Source organism: Podarcis vaucheri (assembly GCF_965113315.1).
Source record: "Podarcis vaucheri genome assembly, chromosome: 8".
Classification (NCBI taxonomy): Eukaryota; Metazoa; Chordata; class Lepidosauria; order Squamata; family Lacertidae; genus Podarcis; species Podarcis vaucheri.
This window is the reverse complement of record NC_138766.1, coordinates 53,168,263-53,192,724: the sequence shown is the minus strand read 5'-3', so window position 1 is coordinate 53,192,724 and position 24,462 is coordinate 53,168,263. Positions and strand designations below refer to the sequence as shown.

At 41.6% G+C, this 24,462-nt stretch overlaps 1 protein-coding gene and 1 long non-coding RNA gene across 8 annotated transcripts in view; one reads left to right on the top strand and one right to left on the bottom strand.

Annotated features, from left to right (window-relative positions):
* LOC309539080 overlaps positions 1 to 24,462 on the top strand; it is a 204,004-nt gene that overhangs the window by 23,338 nt on the left and 156,204 nt on the right. The window lies entirely within an intron of this gene.
* Positions 1 to 24,462, bottom strand: part of MAPRE2 (microtubule associated protein RP/EB family member 2) — an 86,358-nt gene that overhangs the window by 2,484 nt on the left and 59,412 nt on the right. For all 5 annotated transcript variants that reach the window (XM_082234846.1, XM_082234848.1, XM_082234847.1 and 2 more), the window contains 4 exons: positions 13,731 to 13,876; positions 13,115 to 13,328; positions 2,865 to 3,004; positions 2,179 to 2,337 (listed from right to left, as the gene is read on the bottom strand). In XM_082234846.1, coding sequence (XP_082090972.1) covers positions 2,179 to 2,337; positions 2,865 to 3,004; positions 13,115 to 13,328; positions 13,731 to 13,876 — 659 coding nt within the window. The remainder of the gene's footprint in view (positions 1 to 2,178; positions 2,338 to 2,864; positions 3,005 to 13,114; positions 13,329 to 13,730; positions 13,877 to 24,462) is intronic.

Here is a 24,462-nt window from a genome sequence, read left to right as displayed (position 1 = left end):
AAAATAGCACTAAAGGAACAGCCCAGAGGGATAACAAACAACTTCATATAGATGGAGATGTTGTGGATTAAATCAGATCCTTCTGCATGCAAAGATTGTGCTCAATCATTATGCAATAACCTTTTCTCCAATCCAGATAGATGAATCAGAAGTGTGTTTTTAAAAAGAAAAAAATAATTGATAATGTTTTTTCATTGATGTGGTACATCTGCAGAATATGAATAGGGATGAGATGCTATTTAAACAACAACCACCACCAATACATACACACAATGGAACATTTTCATTTAAGTGAATGCATTTTTTCCAAATTGGCAGTACTTGTTTTTGAAGCTTAAGAGAACTGAGGGTTGTATACAGAGACAAAATTATATCCTTGTAAAAGATTTAAAGCACTTTATCCAACAAAAATTCCACTTCCTGCTTGTGGCATTTCAGACCATTTACATTTGGGTATTTAGCTCAAAGACTGGCATGCTTGCAACTAGGAGAAGAATATGCAAAGTTAAAGAACACCTTTGTACTGCCCCTCACTAGGGTAAAGATAGTTCAGGCATAGGCAAACTCGGCCCTCCAGATGTTTTGGGACTACAACTCCCATCATCCATGACCACTGGTCCTGTTAGCTAGGGATGATGGGAGTTGTAGTCCCAAAACATCTGGAGGACTGAGTTTGCCTATGCCTGAGATAGTTTTACACAGGTTTCAATAAAGAAGAACCTGGGTTGTGTTGCACATGGGTGAACCTTGCTCTGGAACTCAAGTAAAACACAAGTAGTAATATTATAGGATGCACAGAGCCGGATTTAGGTTTGATGAGGCCCTAAGCTACTGAAGGTAATGGGGCCCTTTATATGTCCAGCTGTCCTTTGTCAACAACAAATTGTCGCTGTTTCTTGTGTTGAATAAATGCTATATGGTAATTTATGGACCTAATAGGTATCTAAAGCCATTTGCACACAACAAATGTGCAAATAACAATTTGTGGGGCCCAACATAGGAGCCTACACAACACAACACACTACTGATGTATGTAGGTTTTATTTTATTTGTTTTTTATCTTATATTTGGAAATGTATATCCAGTTTTTTCCCCTTTAAAAATCTTTTGGGCCCACAAGAGTGTGGGGCCCTAAGCTATAGCTTGTTTAGCTTATACGTAAATCTAGCACTGGATGCACCATTCCTCTGCCAATACACACGCAGAAGGCTCTTAGAATAAATGGGTGGTCTGGGCACAGCTCTCTTATCCCAATCAGATCTTCCCTTCCATCCAGCTTCCACTCAGCGCAAGCTGTTACAGATATGAAAGGAACTCACAGAAGACCAACAGGACAAATGGAGGCCTGTACACATGCAGGAAGATTTGCAGGGTGAGGTAGAAACACAGAGCTCTGCTGAATCTATAGAAAGTCTTCACACATGAGTGCTGCGCCCTTTTGTGTTCTAGACATCTAACCATCTATCTGTTAATCACATTTACATTATATTTGCTAGCCAAAAGAGGCTTCGAGAACTGTGAATGCAATCTGCTTATCATCTCCAGACACACACGCAGTTAAGAACAGGAGGTAGACTGCACAGAAAGAGGGACACGGCAAAATGCTGCTTTACTTGCTTAACATAGCGAAACGAAGCTGTCTTCTTTAACTAGATGTGCTACTGTTTTAAGGATCATTGGAATCAATGAATCCACTTCCACAGCAGATTGAAGGAATTAAGGTATAAAGCAGAAGCTTACAGTTAAAGTGTTTGGAATACACCCAGAATGTTCCTGGAAAGGAGTCATCTCTGTAATACTAGCACAAGATGTTGACACCTCTCCAAGCTCTTGATACCAGAGGGTCAGTTTGCACAGTATTTTCCTGGTCACTTTACCCCTAATTATTCTTGAACATGCTTGTGCTTGCTGAAGGATGGATAAACTGCTGCATTGCACAGATATGAGCACACTCAGTTAACGATTTCCATGAACGTGGTACCCCTCTGATGACAGGTATAAGTCCAGAGTATATCTAGTGGCTCATGAGTACTTCCCCGCCCCATACAAGGCTTACCCAGCAATGGCAGGCAGGCACATAAAAAGTGGACAGGGAAATGTGGCAGTGGATGCATGAGTGGCTCACATCTTCTACTCTCCTCGTGTAATGAAAAATGCAAGTGATTGCCTTGGACTTACGTGTTCTTCTGAAGCATACAGAACTTCCATTAGCCGCTGGACAAGGTCATTATTTTCCTGCCCATGTTCTTGACAGAGAAGCTCGATCTCCCTTAGCTTTCCAAAATAGAAATCCCTTTCCTTCTCCACACCTTCAAGTGCAAGTTTTAATGAATGTACCTGCAAAAACACAGCAGTTCTTAACACTGGATATGCTGCATTTGTCAGTCTGCACAATATGGTATGCATACTTACATACCATAAACACAAATAGAATTGAATTTATACTCTTACACTCTGAAAAACAAGTGTCTATCTCCCAATTAATCACCAGTACCCTCAAGAACCATTTAAGACAGTGTTTAAACTAGTGCTATATGCACTTGTAAGTATTTCTTTCACAACTGATATTCCAGGCAAGGAAATATGAACTTCTAGAGGGTCAACATGGACATAAATGTGAGTAAGGAAGGAAAGAAGCAAGACATATTGTTTCCCTTTTCCCATTAAGGCATTTTTCTGTGACAGCAGGGCTAGAGCTGGACAACTCTGCTGCACTTGCCAAGTTTGATGCTGTTAGAACTCATTTAGCAGCACAAAGCTATCAGGAAAGACACACTGTCATCACCTTGTTTGGAAACCTAGGAAATGTCACTAAAACACTCAGGCAAATGGTAGCTTCCCATTTGGTGACTTAAGCATGTTACCTGTTCGCTGAGCTGTATGACTTGTGTCTCCAAATCTTTATCAGATTTGGATGCTGAGCTGCTTGGTGGTGTCTTTTTTGCTGATGATGGACGAGACGGTGTAGAGCCCGGTTTTGAAGCAGGACTGGATTTGGCAGCACCTGGGGGAAATAAAAACACATTAAGATGTTTTGGAAATGCTACTTGTGACCTTTACTGCAGAATTGATTTTCATTCAATGTTTACCATTTTAATTGGAAAATGTTTAATGCATTTGACAGAATTGCCCAAATTGTTCTGTTTTCTAGCAGCCATCAAATTTGCAGTTTATTTAACTTCGTAACTGAGAAAACAAAGTAACTGCTTCATGTATGTTTTGAATCTGTACATATGATTCAGCAGACCAACACAATGCTGCACAATTGAAAACAATTGAGAGAAAAAAAACCAAAAACCTTCCTGGTACATTTACATTGGGTGCCTCTTAAACACAAACCTTTTCCTTAATCTAAGAAAGAAAGAAAGAAAGAAGGAAGGAAAGAAAGAAAGAATTTGGGCCATCTCTGTGATGGACTCAATGCAGTTCACACATGCAAGTTTTCTGCAGTATCCACAAGATGTCATCCTCATAAAAATATTTCCCCATATGAGCCGGTATTTACTATTTATGTGGGTTTTAAATAATAATAGTAATAGTGGCTCTTCTGAGTTAGCGTTTGGCTTACTGTATTTTCTGAACGAAGTCTCATGGTTAAACTCTTTTCTCACTTACAATAAATGGTAGCCAAGGTTAGTTCTTACTAAGGTTAAGGTTAGTTCTTAGGAAAACACCTACCTCCTATCAATAAAACAATTTCCTCAAAATATTCTTTGACCCGTATATCAGATCATTAGCCACTTCCAACTTTGACTCATTCAGATGCACGAGTCATTCCTTATAATTTTGTTCACATCACAAATGATGTTCCCAACAGTTCTACACTCTTTTCATAAGCAGCAATTTATTTTTTGCCCTAAAGTGATACATAAACTGGATATAACAAGTTTCAAGCATATTACAAAACTCACAGTCATTATATTACTACATGTCCTAAAAGCATAATTACTTCACTTTCATTAGGATTAAAAAGATTTTCCCCTGCAGCACCTATTTTTTCTTGCTGCAAAAACAAATTATTAGAGTAATACTAAAAATCCCAAATAGAACTCATTCAGGTTGCCTGAATTCCTATGGCTTCATACCTTTTATAGATCAGACTGACCAGATATATATCTCTTATTTGGAGAGATTTCCAAAAATTGATTTAATCATGGCTTTTGCCAAAATTTAAAAAATTAGTATTACTTTAGTTTAACCAATGGCAAAAGCTGTTTTGCACATAATGGTAAGACAAACTATGGCTTAATGTGAATGTATGAGCTCCCAGAGAAGACACTGCTACTGTGGAGCCTCTTCACCATGTCTTCCTGCTGCTGTGCTGCTCTGAACTAAGCCATGGTTTGGGCTTAGCATGTTATCCAAACCCGGGCTCATGGTTTGTCTTGCTCCAGGACAAACTATGAGCTGTAATCTAGGTTTCTTCTTGGGCTGACAGCTCATGGTTTGACTAGAGCAAGAAAAACCATGGCTTAGTTCATGGCAGTGCAAGAGCAGAATGAGAACCAGGGGAGATCAGCAGCCATTAGTTCACCTTAAGGAGCATTCATGCTTAGGCATTCATGCTAAGTCATGGTTTGGCTTAGTGTGAAGTGCAACATACAGGGTGACCCTACTCTCCTGCCTTACATAATTATAGTCACAAGAGCTTGAATGCCTGAACTTTGCTTGTTATCTGTGGTTTGTACAGTCCATTGTAAGCGCTATGTGGATTAAGCATGCCATTAACACAGTTTTAAACTGCATACCATATGCAATATTATGTCAAATGAAAGGACCAGATTTTCTCCTGAATCTTGATGATCTTTCTTTGGCTAAACTACTTTTGTTCTGTGTTATTGAATACCATGTTGGAGTCCTACAACTACTACATAATTAATGTATTCCCAAATGGTACATTTTTTTTTAAAAAAAAATCTCCCCCTCCATATATTCAGCACTTTTCCTTAGATGTTAATGAAGGAGTGTATAAATGTCACTTCAGGCTAAAAACTCTCTCTCTCTCTCTCTCTCTCTCTCTCTCTCTCTCTGTTGACTCCATTATGAATGCCAAACTGCAAGGGAACTGTAATAAGAAATGTGAAAAGTTCTAGTAAAATCTAATTAAGGAACTAAAGGAGGTGATAGCCATTAAAGCAACTGGCCTAAGGGTCAATGTTTCAAGCAGCAAAATATAAAATATATCTAGGAATGTTTGCTCTTACTTAACTTATTTGAATACTAACAATGGGATAGAAATGGGATTCTTAAGTTTGTTAAATAAGTGCAAATGCTGAGGGAAGTCAGACTTATCCACACATATCTAACGGCAGAATCGTAAGTATTCAGATGAAAACTATTGTTTTAAAATTACACTCCAATAAATATTAATAGATCTGTCTACACAAAAATAAACAAAGTTGCAACCAGGAATCCTGATCACGTGCAAACACCCCACAACAATAAAACAATAAATTTCCCGCTGTCCCCTGACTTGGTTAGAAGGCTGGCGGGGAGGAGAAGCCTGCTCCTCCCTGTCGCCAGCCCCGCAAACTCGGGGGACAGCGGGAGGTGCAGCGCGCCTTTCTCGCTGTCCCCCGACTTGGTTAGAAGGCTGGTGGAGGGCTTCCCCCTCCTCCAGCCCCGCAAGCTCCCAGAGTGATGCCAAAGCTGCACGCAGCTTCGGCATGGCTCTGGGTTCCGTTGTGGGGGCTGGGGGAGGGGGAAGCCCGAGCTTCCCCCGCCCCAGCCCCGCGCCTGGGGGAAAAATAATTTTCCCCCTTTATCCCCCCCCAAAAAATCTAGGTGCGTCCTATGGGCCGGTGCGTCCTATAGGGCGAAAAATACGGTACAGTACATTGCTTATAAACAAAACTGGGATGACTAGCACAGCAAAGGGCATCCCTACAAGCAAAGAGTACATGAGCAAGACATTCACACAAAATGGTCTATGCATAGGCGCTCAGAGGAACCACCCATATTGTACTCATAATCCTTTGTTATGTTTTATATTTAGCTGGTCTTATGTGCTGGTACATTGGAGGAGCTTTGTTGTGGCTTGGTTTGTGATGTCATGCACTTTTGTGCTGTCTGACATGGCTGTTTTTGTGCTGATAGTCAATGCCAATCTCTCAATATATTTCCACCTTCAGATAAGAACATAAATCAATGTTTTTCTTATGAAAGGAATGCTAGACACCCACAATCGCTGCTAGCCTCCCATAGTTAGATAGATACATTTGCAAATCAAAGTGGGGTCTGTTAAAGGCTCCAGCAATTAGATAGGTTGCTCTGGCAGGACTACTTAATTATATTGAGTCACTTTCCTCTTTTTAGCCATCAAACACCTCTGGGCAATCCTTATATAAAACTTTAACCCCCTCCCAAGAAAACAGCATAGAATTTGCATAGTTCAGTATTTATAAAACCATGAATTTGCTGCTGTTTTGGTGCTGAATTAGGATTTATTGGTGTAAATTTATATCTGACTTTCATAAAACCATAGTTTTTAATCTCCAATAGTTTTCATCTTGTACCTCTGCAAAGTTTATTGAAATTATCAGGGGGGAAACAAAAACAGTTTAACCTTATTTACAAGGGCACTAAGCTGATGCAAGACATGGGCTCTTTTGAAAAGCTTGAGGTTTATATTTTCATCAGTAGAGCCCACGCTCTGCATGTGGAAGGTCTGGGTTCAATCGCTGGCATCTCCAGCTTAAAAATGAAGAGACAACCAAATGATCAGGGGGCTTGGAGCAACTTCCCTACAAGGAAAAAGTTCTGTATAGGGGGCTTTTTATTTTTAGAAAAGGCAATTTAAGAGGATGCATGACAGAGGTTTCTAAAACGGTGCCTTTCTCCCTCTGCCATCATACTATACCCTCAGGGTCATCAAAAGAAAATGATCAGCGGGAGAATGAAGACAGACAAAAGGAAATAATTCTGCAACAGATGGAACTCACTGCCACAAGATACAGTAATGTCCACTAACTCCCATCAGAGAGGATTAGACTCCTGGAAGGCAAAGCCATTACTGGAGTCTAGTCAGGAAGGCCACACGGAAGCTCAAGATTCAGAGGCACTCTGCCACTCCATACCAGTGACAAGAAACTGTGGGAGGGGTCTATTGGCCTCAGGCCCTGCCTGAGCGCTTTCCAGAGGCATCTAGGTGGCGACTGTAGGAAACAGAATGCTGGACGATGGAGCTTTTGGTGTGATCCATCACTTATGTTCTTACAATGAAATAGTTTGAGCCATATAATTCCCTATGCAGTTCAAAGCAAACTGAGGGCATCCTTATTAATTTTGTGGCCCAAAACAGATTTATTTGTTTGAACCATTTATAAACAGCTTAACTGCAGGCAGAAGGCCTTCTTGGTAGTGACACCCTCCCTGTGGAACACCCTCCCTTAGATGTCAAGAAAATAAATAACTATCTGACTTTTGGAAGACATCTGAGGTAGCCCTGTATCAGGACGTTTTTAATGTTTGATGTTTTTGTATGTTTTGATATATGCTGTGAGCCACCCAGAGTGGCTGGGGAAACCCAGCCAAATGGACGGGGTATAACAACAACAACAACATACACTCATTTCTAAGTGGTGTAATGTTGCATGTTGCATTTTAAATTATGGGTGTTCACATATATGCATCATGATTTTTTGTTATACAACTCCATACAGCCAGATCCTGTTTGTAGCTTTAATTCCTTTCTTGTGTGGGGGCTTGGGGTGGCGGGTGGGGGTGGGTTGGGAAGCTTTAGGAATGTTTTGTAGTGTATTAAATAATTTCTTGCTTTACCATTTTGTCCCAACTCCCAATAGTACAGGCAATCCTGAGAGCAATAACATTATCCAGTAGCATCCACAGGTCACCAACTCTGTAATAAGTCAACTCTACTTTCCAAGTAAGAGGCAAGACAACATCAGGGTGGTCAAGAGATTAGTCCTAAGGAACTATTTATGCTACAATTTCCAAGCTGCATTATCCCTGACCTGCAATGACTTGCTAGAACAGTTGCCTTCTTAAGGCACAAGAGATTTTCTGCCATTCTTCATTCATTTAAGTGGGTGAAGTTTGTATTTCTCATATTTAGTCTCACAGCTCTATTTTAACAAACACAACATGCTTCATATATGAAATAACTTGCTTTTAAAAATGCATTCTATTTCCAGGGGGAAAAGAAAAGAAACAGATGCTAGACTCCATGGGGCACCAAAGGTTTCTTATTAAGATACTGATAATAATTCCATCTTGTTATAGTGTTGCTGGGGGGAGGGGTTTACTTTTGAAACCAGTCTGTGGAGAATTGGGAAGCTAAAGTGAAGTTTGTTAAATACACATACAGTAATGCTTTTCAAAGTAAACTTTGAGGGTCAACCCCTTATTTTGCCATAACATATTTCTGCCTCGATTACAAATGGCCCATATGTGTTTCAAACACGCCTTATCTCTTTAAAATAAATGGCCGTAGTAAGAATAAAAAGACTGAGATTTGGGTAAAAGCCAGGGAAGCATGCTCTGAAATGCATCTTTTATTACTGAGCCATACCACTTTACAAATTTCCTATCAGAAGCAACTATGAGATTAACATTTGTACATCATGATTGGTTTTAACACCTCACTACTTGTGCTGATAACAATATTAAAGAACACCTTCAGGTTTGTTTTTCAAAGTATGTATAGTTTGTCACACGCAACCCTGATTAAAATGGGCACTCTTTATTCCTTACTCAAGTGGGATTTGCCTTTACTAACACCGCTATCATGCTGAGAGAAAGGTCACAGCCAAATCAGCTTATATTGTGTGTGCATTGTGAATATATGCAAGAGAATTATCAGACGTCCCCGGGGATGTAAATATTCCCAACCAGTACCGCTTGGAAGATAATCATGCAACACTTCAACTCATAATTATTAAAGCAGAACACACATTATAACTCCCAGTCCAGAAAGCCACAGAACACAAGCTAACTTTAAAAAACTCAAAAGCTTAGATCAAATCGTTGGAGGAGGAGGAGCTCCTGTTGCAGCAGCCACCAAGCCCTAGTTAAGAGCAGTATTCCAAAAAGGCTCTCCGGGATAAAACTGTCTTTGAAAAGAAAGCACCAAAGGAGCCAGGCCAGGATGGGCCTGTGTGGTGGAGGTGGCTCACTCTCCCAACATATGGGGGGACAGGACGACGACACACCAACCAGAGCACCTGATCAGCTTTGTTGGTGCAGTTGCGCAGCACCAACCTCATCACTGTTCTGCCCCGCCCTATCCAGGTAAGATGCAGCAACACCCGTCAGGAAGAAGGCTCCACCCCACTGAATTGGACTGCTATTGAGCCAGACACACCTCTCTCAGAGGTTGCTCTAAAGCTGTTAACAACTAAATAATGGCAAGGATGGTATTTTTCTGCCTCTTCAAGTGACTGCAGCACAATAACAACTGCCTGGTGGTGTTCTAGTACCCACTCAATTACATGGTTACCAAATGATTAATAATAATAATAATAATAATAATAATAATAATAATAATAATAATAATAATATATTGTATTTATACCCCGCCCTCCCCAGCCAAGGCCGGGCTCAGGGCGGCTAACAAGCAATAATAAAAACAAATTGAATGAATACAACTTAAAAACAAGATTAAAATACAACATTAAAATATTGAAACATTAAAATATTAATAGTCATAACTTCTAATTCAGGGGTAGGCAACCTAAGGCCCGGGGGGCCAGATGTGGCCCAATCGCCTCCTCAATCCGGCCCACAGATGGTCCAGGAATCAGTGTGTTTTTACATGAGTAGAATGTGTGCTTTTATTTAAAATGCATCTCTGGGTTATTTGTGGGGCATAGAAATTCGTTCATTTTTCCCCCTTCAAAATATAGTCCGGGCCCCCACAAGGTGTGAGGGACAGTGGACCGGCCCCCTGCTGAAAAAGTTTGCTGGCCCCTGTTCTAATTAGTTTAACTAAGGGGAAAGCAATGGAGTACTGCAAGAACTTGCATGCCACACTAGTGGTCTCCCTCGCCTCAAGATGCCCCCTTCCTTAAGCCAACACACCCTTTACCTCAGCAGCCAATGCTTGCAGCTAGAACAGAAAGGAAGAATGGGGTCAGCCATGGTCTGCTGGAGGCCAAAGGATCAGTTTAGACACACTGTTTTGCTACACAAAAGCAGGAACAGTTTGAGGCTGCTTGGTAGCAGAGATACCCTTTAGCAGCTGCTCAAAGCAGAAGGGGAACCAAGAGATAGAGAAAGACTGGGAAGCTGTGGAGGTTCAAAGAGAGTCCCTCTCTTGGGGAGATAAAGAGCAGAGGACAAGGGGGAGTAGCTCCCTTCCCCTTCCCCAGTCAAAAAATGAGGCTTGATTTGCTATTGCTTGTCCTTGCATGCCCTCTAGTGGTTACTAACAGGAGTGTAATAACCCAAGGCCTTATTAGTGCCAAGAAGGTTTTAGTTTTATTATTATTATTATTATTATTATTATTATTATTATTATTATTATTATGCAGCCCTTGTCTGGCCCCTCTCTCAGAAGAACTGGGGAACCTCTTTCGTTTTTCCACTTTGTGTTATTAAAAGCTTAAGTGCCCAGTGAAAGCCATCCCTGCTGGGAGTTGGGAGTCCAGCATAGCACCACTCTGATAAGAATGTGCAAGCTTCTGTTTCCACGTTCTTGCCCTTTCCATGACCAGAGCTTGGATAAAGCCTTCTGTGCAATGAAATATGAAGGCAGGCCTTTCCCCTATCTCCCTCACACTGGAACATCCAGTGCCCCAGAAAAACAGCTCCCAATGGTGGAGGGATCTTTTGAACATTGTGGAATATGGCATGGGGGAGAATAATGGGAAGGGAAAAGCTGGTGCAAATTGCAGAAGCACCCTCTATCACTCCATTTAGCCCAATGCATTTACATCGTCTTGTAATGCGGAGCGAATGGCTTAATAATGTTCCAGTTTCAAGACTGTCTAGAATATGTACATTATAGGTACTTATCACTCATATTTATTTCTGTTCAGAATACAAATACCCTTCTACAATCAGGCCCAATTAAAGGTCTGAAAAGCAAGAGAGCCAGCCAATCTTTTTTAAAATTATGCAGACAGCATTCAAATGAATGTCTCCACAAAGGAAGATCTATATGCTACACAACAGGTGACTGAACTCTCCAGAAAAGTTTAGTGATCATTACAGCATAAATGTGGAATACTTCCACCCCCGTCAGGGACCGCATGCCAGTGGTGGACAGGAGGCCAAGACAGTGGTTGGTAGCAGAGCCGTCTTTCCTAGTGGGCTTAATGGCGCATTGCGCCAGGGCGCTGGCCTCTCAGGGGCGCCCCAGTGAGTGGGAGAGCTGTGTGGCTTTGCTGGCAGCCTCCCCTTTCCCTGCACACACGCCAGCTGTGCCCTGTCAACCATATGGCTGGCAGGCGTGCAGCTTCCTTCCCAAGCCTCCATGGGAGGAGAGCAATCCCCACAGAGGCTTGGGAAAAGGTCAACAACTCTGGGAAACGGGGGAGGGGGGGCACGCCGGAGGGATCTTTGAACCACGGCGCCGGTTATGCTTAAGACAGCACTGGTTGGTAGGACTACCCCTTTTATCTCCCCTAAATTCTGCCACCCTCTTTCATCTCTGTCTCCCCATCTCTTTCTCTGACTCTCCCCCTTCCCACTCTTCTTACCTAGTAGGCTGCTGGGGAGAAGGAGAGATTGCTCCTGCAAAAGATCTGAACTGCTCACTAGTGGAAGACTTCCCTCCTTTGTTATTCCATCACTTCACCTATTCTGGTTCTTCTATTCCCCCTCACCAGCATGAAATGAGCCCTTTGGCAGTCCATTCCTGATTTCAGAAAGGTAAACAGGTACCCTAACAATTCATTAGAGGGATACCTCAAGACATGCTCATTCGCCTTTCAGCGGGTATTGATATATGTGGCTCAATAACTTGAATCATAACCAAACCAAAACAACATTCTGCCTGTGGTTCCTGAGTGACACATTTGACCTGTATAAAAGTAATGCTTTGGACTCATAAAATTTTCTGTTTTACCCATTGTTGCCACTGTATCACCAATACAAATAAAATAAGAGACAAAAAAAATGACCACTAAATGGAATCCCCACATCCCAATGAGCAATCATCTATCTATCTATCTATCTATCTATCTATCTATCTATCTATCTACAGTATATCATCTAAACATATTTTAAATAAACATATATTGATATATTTTCTATTACTGAGCCAGCACTTAGGATGTGGAACCTTTCCAATCACCATAAAACTAGATTATGCTAGCAGTTTCCTGTAAGGATAAACGTGAATAAGAAATAAGAGGAGCCACTCGTCCTATTTCTTAACACCTCCTATGCCTATCAGCAGGAACGCTAGCTAGGAATTTGTTCTCCTTTAAGTACAAAAGGACTCCAAGGGATTTATTACCTACGATTTAGTACTCTAGTGAATCATAGCACAGCTTTTTAAAAGGAACGGAAAAAGGCCAAAAGATTTATATCATTTAAAGCATATTAGCATTTAAAATCCTTCACTTGGAAGCTTCATAGCGGATATTCTGTCCTTTTTACAAAATAAATTGCAAGCAATTAATGAGAAAATAAAATAGGCACACTACCATAGTGCTAACTGATCAGCACAGTGCTTTTTACCAATGGAAATTGGTTTTGTTTTTTAAAAAAACATTTCAGATTAAAGGTGTGTATGGGGGAAGATAAGGACTCATATTTTGATGCCAACAATATCATGTGGTTTAGGGGAATGTCTAGGCAAGAGAAAAGCTAAAATGAAGTATCCCAAAGAGCAGCACTATGAGGCTGGATTTACTATGCTTACCTAAAATAAAATATTATCAGTCCCTTTATACACCATCATAACTGGAATTTCATATATCACTATATATCACTATATATATATCACTATATATATATCACTATGGGGCATCATAGTTTCAAAATATTTATGACACAGTGCCCATGGATGATGTGAAGTGCAAAAGAGTCCCCTCTTTACAACTCAAGATACCCCTCTAATTATACTCTGCATTAAAACAATTGTATTATTGTACCGTTAACAAAATCCACCTGCAGAAAAACCAGAAGTTTAGAACAATGGTAATACCTGCTGTAGGAGAGTTTGCATGATGAGATTTTTTTGGCAAATTAAAGATCTGTTCACCAGGATCAGGCGGTGGAATAGCATCTTGGCCTTGCCGGGCCTCCACTGGATCATATTCTTTCCCATCATAGTTAGCATCAAAGAATTTCTTAAACCACTGTATGAAATCCAAGTTGTCTTGGAAGCGCCCCTTCACTAATTTCTCCACTGGAATAACCTGCACAAAACAAAGCAAGACACACCAGTGATTTAAAGCGATAACTGAGGCGTGTCAGTGCCAATTCATTTAAGAATTTTAAAACCATACATTGTCTAACAAAACAATATCCAGTGCCATATATCTTATTCTGTTTGGCTGAGTTAGACGGCAGCCTCATCTTAAGACATCCTCAGAGTAATATTACTTTATTGCTTCTACTTCTTCTTCTGCTACTACTACTTCTTCTTTTGAGATTTGCTAGACAGAGAGAGCATATGTTTTGAAGGGCTGGATAAAAATTGTTCGAATAAATCAATGAAATAAAAATTGAGAAATATAGTGAGCCAGAAAACACATCTCTGAAATATATGACTATAAGTTATCCTTTCAAAACTCTGTCATAACATGTTCTATAGTTACCTTATCCACATTCATTCGTTTAAATGATGCTTGTAGAAGTTTGAAGTTATGAATATATTCATGTTCCAGCTTTGCTTGAAATTTAACTTTCTTCAAGCTAATACAGCCTGGGAACAACATATCCATGAACTGGCAGTAAGCTGCACCTGAAACAAGAACAAGAAAACAGCATATGAATCACAATGCAAGTCACTGAAATGGTAAACATTTGTTCACAGAAGACAAAGTAACCGGGCTTACAATCTGCTGCTGCAATATTGTGCATGCATAAAATCCGTATCTTATCTTGGTACTGAATACATGCAAAATGCAGAGTTATTTTCATACACTGGGCAAATCTTTTAAGAAGGTTTTCTAGTTAAATCAGCATCATTAACAGATAAGGGCAAACTGGATGGGGAACCACATGTTGAGATTCCTTCATTGCAGGGGGCTGTACTAGACGACCCTCTGTGGTCCTTTCCAACTCTACAATTCTACGTTCTTTGACACATCCATTGGATTTAGGTTCCATTGATTTTGTATGACACGTTCTTCTAAATCATGCATAAAATAGAGACACAGGAATCTGCAATTAGCAAATAGGATGCTAGGTTGTATGCCTCTGAATCCTAGTTGTTGGGGCTCATGAGGGAGAGGGTGCTATTGGACTTATCCTGCTTGTGAGCTTCCCATAAGCATCTGGTCAGCCCCTGTGAGAATAGACTCCTGGACTATTTGAGACTTTAGAAGAGCACTGCTGGATCAGACTAATGCTCTTAGGTTGTGTTTTGTTTACAGCAGGGGTGGAAAGAGGATCTAGCAGGCAGGCAGACTCTGAGCTCCCCCCATGAGCCATTGTGACGGGGGGGCGGGGCAGCTGATCCCAGTGGTTCTTGGCAGCCAGCACTGCTTGCCAAGGCACAATTGGGAGTGCACTTCAAGCTTCCTGGTGGTTCCTCTGCAGTCACATTTTGACCTGCCCCATGTCAGGTGTGGGGCAGGCTGACATGACTTGGGGAAAAAGCAGTGTCATGGGCTGAACCAGGACCCCCTACTAGGTCTAATTTGGCCCAGAGGCCACAGTTTCCCCATGCCTGGTTTACAGGATGGCATGAGTAGCAACAAGTGTAAATTTGACCGCAGTTCACAAATTCTAGTCCATGGCCATCAATTCCAAGAAGCCACTTCCATTGTTAGGAAGCCAGGACAAGGACTACTGAGCATAAGGCAAGGATGAAAAGGAGCTGGAAGGCAAAGACACAAAATTGGAGAATGATCTCTGTTGAAGAGGCAGAAAGGTTCTGCTAGGTTTCTGTTTTTGAGGTCTCAAGATGATGAGCTGCAGTGGGGAAAATGTGCTGGACCATCAAGGCTCAAAGTTTTCCAACTGTCCCACCTCAACCCATTGACTAGAGATCCTTTTAAGACGGAGCTGTTCCCTAAGGATTTATTCCTGCTCCCTCTCAACATCTTTTTCTTTGGGGTGGGGGCTGCCCTTTGCCTTTTGTCAGGAATATGAATGGCTTTTAGTTGTTGTTTCTTAACTATAACATTTTGCTGTATTAATTTTTTTTTTGTAAGTTGCTGTGAGGTTTTTTCCCACTTGAATTTTGTATTTATGCGTTACCTTTGTGAGCTGCCTGGGGGCCTTTTATGGCCAAAAGATATAGAAATAAACAGAAACAACAGAAACAAGCAATAATGATGGTGGCAGATGCTTTCAGCTTGCATACGTATAGATGAGGATCAGAGTTCTCATTCAGACTTCCTCAGACTGGTGCAAGTCCTACCAGTCAGCATTAAAATCCTATACACCATTACATGAAGTTCCACTGAGATGAGTGGAGCTTTTGCTAAGTATATACACAAATCTTTTTTTGTCTTAATTCACTGCTTACAGGTATTTACAACACAAAATGTGTGTGCATGGCTATTGGAACAACTTGTACATTTGTTTGCACCTGCCAAGTTGATTATATACAACTGTGGCACAGACTACTTGCCCATTATCAGCACTATTCAATTAGTGTTTACAGGCCATCATTCCTTGTCCCTTAATATTCGGCAAGCTTTGTTGCCAATGACAGATACTTGTGTTTCTCCATCTCCCTGGCATCTATTTTGTCCTTTCTATTCAGGAACCCAATTTCATGATAATCTTCCATACAAATACTGAAGATGGGGAGAAGAGAGAAAGGAGAACTGCAGGCGGTTGACTTATTAACACACTCTCTTCCCAATTCAAAGGATAATGTTTCTTTAAAGCAGATGTCTACCTACAGAACCTTTCTGGTTAGTTTACACAAAATGTAGAACACTCCTCAAACCTGATTTGGAAGTAGAACCTGTCATCACATGAAACAGTGAAAAGGAACAACATGTTAAGAGAATACTAATCCACGTTATGGGATTTGGAAGATATGCCCTCAAGAGGCATGTAGCAATAACCCTAGCTAGTATTAAAAGCCATAAGCAAGAGAATCAGCGGAAGAATAACATAATTAGAAGATAGCTGCTTAGGAAACTAACCTTTTATGAACCACAAAAATGAGCCCATACCAGGAACTGCACAAACCAAATGTTTGCTTCAGGCACACCCTCCTCAATATGCTATTTTTGTTGGGAGAGGTAACTAACAATGACTGTGTTCTCACGTATAATACTAACATGTTTTGTGCTGTCTGAACAATATCTTGTTTAGGCTCATGTATGTCACACTGACTCCTGCCAACCTAGCAGTTCGAAAGCACGTCAAAGTGCAAGTAGATAAATAGGTACCGCTCCAGCAGGAAGGTAAACGGCGTTTCCATGCGCTGCTCTGGTTCGCCAGAAGTGGCTTAGTCATGCTGGCCACATGACCCGGAAGCTATACGCCGGCTCCCTAGGACAATAAAGCGAGATGAGCGCCGCAACCCCAGAGTCGGCCACAACTGGACCTAATGATCAGGGGTCCCTTTACCCTTTACCTTTATGTCACACTCAACACTCCCTCTCCCACATGGCCAGAAGGACCTGGACATCTGCTGCATTTAGTTTCACTTTCCATTCATCTTAGTTTGTCCTCACTTACAAACCAGAGATCTGTAAACAAATTCTGGTTGAACAAACCAGCTTCATAACCCATGGGCTGAAGCTGACTTGGTTTGAAGTTGACTTGTTTTCAAATCAGCCAGAATTTGTTTTAAACCATGATCTCTGGTTCATAATAAGGCCAGAGCATGATTCAGGGAGATTGAAACTTAATGCTTCAGAAGTTGTTCAGTAAATGTTTTAAAAGCTTTAATGGATTTGTTGTTGTTGTTGTTTTGGGCAGTAGATGTTATTTGTTCTTAAGGTACTTGATTTAGGATTTATGGCATAAGGGTGGATTAAATCTCTAGCTGAGAGAGCACAGGGCTCAATGCTGGAAGTCATTTCCACAAATGGAAGCCATTACCCTTATCACTATTGTGGAGAGCGGAGACTGGGAACGTCTGACCCTCCAGATGCTGTTGGACCCTAACTCCCATCAGCCCCAGGTGGATGGGCAATGGCCAGGGTTCATGAGAGCTGGAGGCAAGCAGCATCTGGAAAACTAGAGGTACCACACCCATGGTGCAGAGAACAGCTGACGTTTCAGAGTAGGAAAACCACAGAACTCTGCACATGATTAAAAGGTACTCTTTCCTTTGTTAGTATTGGACAATTACTGGTGTGGAGAAGGAAGCAACTATTTAAAAAATGTTCCAAAAGTCATCAGTTGTCACTGCTGCAAAGGACCCTAATCAGAGCTGTCAGCATTAAATATACCTTTTGGAGGGCATCTTTCTGAAAGTGGTCCAGTATTTCCTTTGATAGCATAATGTGCTTTATTTCCTCTGGGGTATTGATTTAGTCATCAATGTTTTCAATATTTACAGGCTGGGTTACAGATTGTATTTGCAAACGTGCTACATGCATGAGTGGTAACTTCTTTTTGACCCAATTAGAATGCAGAAATTCTATACTGCTTCTAGAACTGAACAGAAGGCAACAGACAGCAGATTATACCACTGCTAGTCATTACACAGATCTGGCAAACTAACCCTTCCTTTTCGTTAACTTCCATTACATGTTTGTTTATGTACAAAAAGAGAGTCACGGCCTATCACGTGCCATCACAAAAAGACTCCTTAACTAATTCGGCATAGCAGGCCAAATATTGCTATTTTTAAAGTTTTAGTTATTTTCTTTTTTAAAAAAAGGAAAGAAAGGGACATAACTGCAGTTTGACCAACTTCACAGTATATACTGTCACTAATACGTACAGCCTTCAGAAGCTGATTCAAGCTTGGTTTAACAATCAATCTCTGTTCACAGGAAATTCTTGGAATTGTAGCTATGGAAGGGTAATAGGGGGGCTCATAACAATTTTCTGAACCTTTATGAAACTACAGCTCCCAGGATTCTTTGGGAGAAGACATGACTGTTTAAAGTATTATCATACTGCTTTAAATGTACAGTGGTACCCCGCAAGACGAACGCCTCGCAAGACGGAAAACCCGCTAGACGAAAGGGTTTTCCGTTTTGGAGGCGCTTCGCAAAACGAATTTCCCTATGGGCTTGCTTCGCAAGACGACAGCCCATAGGGAAATCTCAGGGACAGCGGGGAAGCGCAGCGCGTCTTCCCCACTGTCCTCGGACCTCCTCCCGCCGCCGGCTTCGGAACGAAGCTCCGATGCCGGCGGGGGGGGGGATGCCTCCTCCTGCCGCGCGGCATCGGAACAAAGCTCCGATGCCGGGCGGGGGAGGGGGAACGCTCCTCCTGCCGCGCGGCATCGGAACGAAGCTCCGATGCCGGGCGGGGGAGGGAGAACGCCTCCTCCCGCCGCGCGGCATCGGAACGAAGCTCCGATGCCGGGCGGGGGAGGGGGGACACCTTCTCCCGCCGCCCGGCATCGGATGGCTTTCCTGAAGACTTGGGGTGGGAGGAGGGTTTTCCTTCCCACCGCCAACATTCAGAATGCTGTTCTGAATGTTGGCGGTGGGGAGGAAAAACCCTCCTCCCACGCAAGCCCCAGGAACAGAGGGAAAGCGCTGCGCGCCTTCCCCTATGTTCCCGTACCTGTCCTGAAGGCTTCCGGTGCGGAGAAAAGCCCTTCTCCGCACCGCCAGCCTGGCAAGCGGTTTCCCTAGGAACGCATTAATTGATTTTCAATGCATTCCTATGGGAAACCGTGCTTCGCAAGACGAAAAACTCGCAAGAAGAAAAAACTTGCGGAACGAATTAATTTCGTCTTGCGAGGCACCACTGTATGGTGTGAATATGGCCTAGGTGTCCAACAAATCTATAGAAACCATCAGGCACAGAAGGCGGATATACAGTTGGGTGATATATTTATCTCTCCTTCTACACAAGTGCCATAAGAACCCTGAATCTTATAGTCAGGCACAGAATTCAGTTTTTATCCCAAAAGACACAGCTTTCTTTAAAAAGACAAATGAACAAACCTGGTGATAATCAGAAAGGGCAGAAGGGCTGCTGAGAACGATTAAGCTGGAAGCAAAGCTCCAGTTCCCTTTATAACACTTTACTATGACCAGTAAGAGTGCAATAAATAGAATAAAACAGAACAGAATCAGCATGTTGAATTATGTTAAGGGTGTGCAAATTTGTTTAACATGCACCATCTAAACAGGATGAAGAATTCAGCTTTGATTGGCACAGAATTTGTGTTACCTGAACACATGATATATACTGGCTAGATTTGATTAAACTTTCTGTTAAACTGCTAAGAGTTCTATCTGTCTGATGCTATTCTGATTCACTTATTTGTACATGGAAACTGCTGTATATATGTGACTGGTTGCAATGGGAGGGGTGTGCTCGAGTGTGCTCGAGAAGTCTAACTCTCCTGGGCCTTGATACATCATTCCTTACATCTCTCTTCAGCACCACTCCCATGGCCCAGAAAATTCTTAGTGTCACATTGCTTCTTCTCCCTGTTAGATTCAGCTCAGGTATGGTGAGGGAGTTCTCCCCCTACGCCCAATCCAGTAAGACATCATGGCCTTGTTAGCTTAGGAGTCAGGTTTGTTGCACCTTTGCAACAAAGCCAAAACCTGGCAGCTACTGCTGCTGCTATGACCTCTGAGTGTCTCTCATTTTCATCTTTGTGGGTATGTGGGTGTGTCACACAGCCAGAAGAGATCCCAGACAACTGGCTTTTGAGCACGAATTATTTTTCTACCAAGAATACATGCACACACACACACACAGTTTCCAAAGAAGAACATAATTGGTAAGCTGGGGACAGCACACCCAGTACTCCTACTGTCAGGGACTGGGCAGAGGAGGAGTAACAGTGGAGACCATCTCCCCATCCTGACCCTTCCAGGGAGTAGGAGGAGGAAGACAGTATAGATTTACAACAAGGGTTTGAAGGAGGTCGTAGCTCAGAGGCAGATGAAGGGAAAGTTGGGAAATCATGGGAGAGCCAAAATACACCCAGCTGACATGTTGTCATTAGATAGCATTCCAGACCCTTCATCTCCCGGAACCCGGCAAGCCTTAAAAATAGGAGACAGAAGGCATGTAGCAGGACCCGTAGAGGTGATTATGATGATGACGATGAATGAGGAAGTGGGAGAGAGGGGGGAGGAGGTTCACTCAGGACACCACCATTATCCAAGAGGTCTCTCTCTGTAAAGTCTGAAATAAAAAAGGACTGTAACAATCTTTTCCTTGTCTTTATACTTTCCTGAGCAACCAGCCAGCAGCCACTGACAGCATCCTGACACCTACACCTCTTGCACTGCTGAACAGGTAAGTGCAGTCAGAGCTCAAAACGCTGATCATCAGTCTGGGCAGGGGCGAAATCTAAGCACTCCTTCCTTCTGTTCTCTATGTAATCAGTGAAGTCAGAACTGACATAGTTTGCCAGCTGACTGATGGGTGGAGACAGGAATATCCTTGTGGATGAAGTGAGTACATAACTATGTGTGAACACTTTTGGATGGAGGCCCATATCACCATATAAAAGATGTGCTTATCTGAATACACAACTTGCAAATACTTTCTTGTTGAAATAAAAGTTACTGCCTTCACTTTAATGCATCCCACTCCTTCACATGTATGACCACTTGCATACAGAAAGCTATTTCCCAAAAGAACTACTGTATAATATTAAAGGGTCTGGACATCAGAATCTTAGGAGTCTACTAGGTAGCAGCTGAGGAACAAGCTCTCTACAAATTCACAGATGGGACCCACACAGCAGCATCTTGCAATAAAGTATGCATGATGTTACTTTTTTGGCAAGAACAGAAATAGCTGCAGAGCAAAAGCAGATTTGTTTCACAGTGACAACATTCCAAAATTGTGAAAGAAACTTGTTAACATTCTTACTTATGGAAGCTACTTTGGGTTAAATGTTTGGTTTTGCTTTCTAGATACTTAGTTGGACAATGAGTTTCGAGAAAGAGCACTGTATGTTGTTTACAAGTTGGTGTAATGGGTTTTCCCACCCCACCCCCCAACTCGACTCACACATATGAAAACAAGTTTCACCAAGTTCAGAGGCTGCGCACAGCTAAAAAACTGTATCAAATATACATACATATGGGAAATCTTTGGCTCTCCAGATGTTGCCAAAGTACAACTCCCATCATCCCTGGCCAATGACCATGCCAAGTCAGGTCAGGTCAAGTCGTTTTATTATGGCCAATGACCAGTATCAAGATAAAAATACCAATTACAAAATTTAAAAGCTCAAAGCGGTTAGAATGTCTTATTACTTCAACTAATTGGGAAATGTATTTTTTAAACTTATATTCAGATACTATTTCTGGAAAAGCCATCTTAAGGACCATCTCCCAATATGGCAGCCTGTATCTGTGTCTGAAATTTATAGTCTTGTAGCCCAACTAAAATCAGGGAAGGCCCCAGAGCAGAATTTAATCCCACCACAAGTTATTAAAAACAATTTGGGCTCCTGGGCTCCTATTCTGGCCTCTCTCTTTATTTGCATCAATCAATATGGATAAGCTCCCTTTGACTGAAGGTTGGCAGTCATAGTTCCCATTTTCAAAAAAAAGGTCAAAGAACGATCTGGCAAACTACAGATCGATTCTACTTAATACCATTAGCAAGTTCTATGCAAGACACCTACATAGGAAACTCTTGGATTAGCTGGAGCAAGAGAACATTCTAGCAGACAAAAAAGCTGGTTTTAGGGAAAGGCAATCTATTATCGATCAGTGTTCCATATTACATCATTTGATTAGAAAATATTCCTCTAGTGCAGCGGTTCTCAACCTGTGGGTCCCCAGATGTTGTTGGACTACAACTCCCATCATCTCTGAGCTCTGGCCTTGCTAGCTGGGGTGATGGGAGTTGTAGTTCAACAACATCTGGGGACCTGACCCACAGGTTGAGAAAAGCTGCTCTAGTGATACAACCTCTCTATATGCTGCCTTTATGGACTTTAGAGCAGCCTTTGACTCTATATCCTGACCCACCTTGTGGGAAAAACTGGATACATCTTTGATCAACAGACAGTTACCCTATCTAATATGAACATTACACAAAGGGACTTCTCTTAAAGTAAGATATACTCCCCAGGGGTCATCTTATTAGAGCAGTTAAAACTGAGAAGGGAATTAAGGAAGGCTGCATACTGGCATTGGTCATTCTTTCTGGGGCTGATGGAATCACAGTTCAACAACATCTGGAAGGCCAAAGGTTCCCCAGACCTGTCTAGATTTTGCTGATGTGATCAGAATGTAGAGGCCTATCTGAAAACAAGCAAGATAACCACATCCCTATAGATCTGGTGATTAATTTCAGGAAGTAAATTTACTGAAATAGAGGTATGGCTTGAGGATTTGCAGATAAGCAGCAATAATCACAAGAAAGTCAATACAGTAAAATAATTAAAAATCTGTAAACTGATGCAGCCTATGTAAAGAAGCAAGATCTGTTTAATCTCACTCTGCCTTGATCTAAATTCTCAGGAGAGCAAAGTGTAACCAATTAACCAAACATATCGCACAGCCTCCATTCCACAGCTATAGAGAGAATGTTCTTTCAGTTAAAAGTACATATTGCTTTCACTCCATGAATTCACATTACAATTTTAATCTGGAAGATAACTGGATCCTTTAAAAAAAAAAGAAGCTAACAGTGCAGTCAGGTTGTTTAACCTTTGATGATCTGCTGCTATAACTATTGAGAAATAAGAATATGTGAAAGGCTTTAGAAAGACACCACAGGCACTATAGAAGTAAAATTACAGCAAGCAACATATAAACAGAACTGCAGGGTTCTGCTAAGGAAATGTCTGGACAATCTGGATTTCTGAAGTGAGAATCTGCCTAATCTTCTGGATTAGAGCAGAAACAATCACAGGGCCTTGCTAAATATGTGCTGAGTCATCTAATAAGATGCATTGCAAATCACACTAAGCCAAAGCATGGCTTAGTTTGAACACCTAAATTTAAGTGTTCATGGAGACGAGATGGCAGCCTTCAGCAGCCCTCCTGCTAAGCTAAACCTAGATAAGGTTTGGTTTAGTTTGTTTTCCAAATCGGGGCTTGTGGTTTTCTCCTTCAGGGACATACCATGAGCCCAGGTTTGGACAACACACTAAACCAAACCATGGCTTAGATTAGAACAGCATGGCAGTAGCAAGAATGGGGGAGTAAAATGACCACAACCTCCTCTCCAGGAGCCCATGCATTTGCCAGGTTCGATTTCAGTTGCTGTTCCACCTAAGTGGTATCTCAAGTCTACAATCCAAATTTAGCCTTATCTGAATGTCATTAGCACTCCTACTGTAAACTACAACCCAAAATTAAAATATTAAATGGGAAGCAATCTAGATTTGTGCCAGAACTCAGCTCCAGAATCTGTTTTCAACATCAGGACTTCTGGATGCATATCAAGGAAGAATAGCCACACCAGGAATTAGGCAATATGTTTGTTATGACATCTGTATTGTTCTCTGCCTTGAATCCCATTTTGACATTTGCAATAATGGCAATAGTTTTGTCACTCTGTCTTCTCTGCCAGCCGTTGCATATCCTCTGCAGAGATGTATCCTGGGTTCCTCTATAATCCATGCTTATCCAGGAGTAAATCTTAAAAACTCCATTTTGAAAACGAAGGTGCAATTTTCTTACACCCACAAGTTTCATGCTAACTGGAAACACATCTTGTTTTATCTTTTCTTTTTGCCATTTAATACTTTTAAAGGAGTGCCCCTAGATGCCACTGAAAGAAAATACCTAGGGTAAAAGCATGCAAAGGAAAAGCTGCTTACAGGCTATCTATTCTTCTTGGTTGTGTGTTTGTCTCTGCTAAGTAGGCAAAATGCAGAACAGGGTTCCCTGTGCTTTCTGACAGCCCACTTAACAGTTATGTGCCAAATGACCTCAGTTCTAAATTTAGCATGCAGATCTACTGACACTGATTTGTGAAAATGAAAGCTAAAGTCTTTTCCATGCATAGAAAGGCCTAACATTCTTAATTCGGGGTGTGTGCATGTTCTCATTGAGAAATGGATTTTTTTTGTCCCTAGGCAATAGGGTTGGGTCCTGTATATATCCATGCACTTTTGGGAAAACCTGAGTAGAGTTAGAGTATTCCAATTACAGCTGAACAGGGTTGTTCAGATGCACAGAATGGAATGCAAAATCTGAAGAGACAAATAATTGTTCTCATAAGGGATGAATGAATCTGTCAGTTTCTTCTTTTGCTAATCCCAAGCTCAGATATCAGGAAAGTTCATAT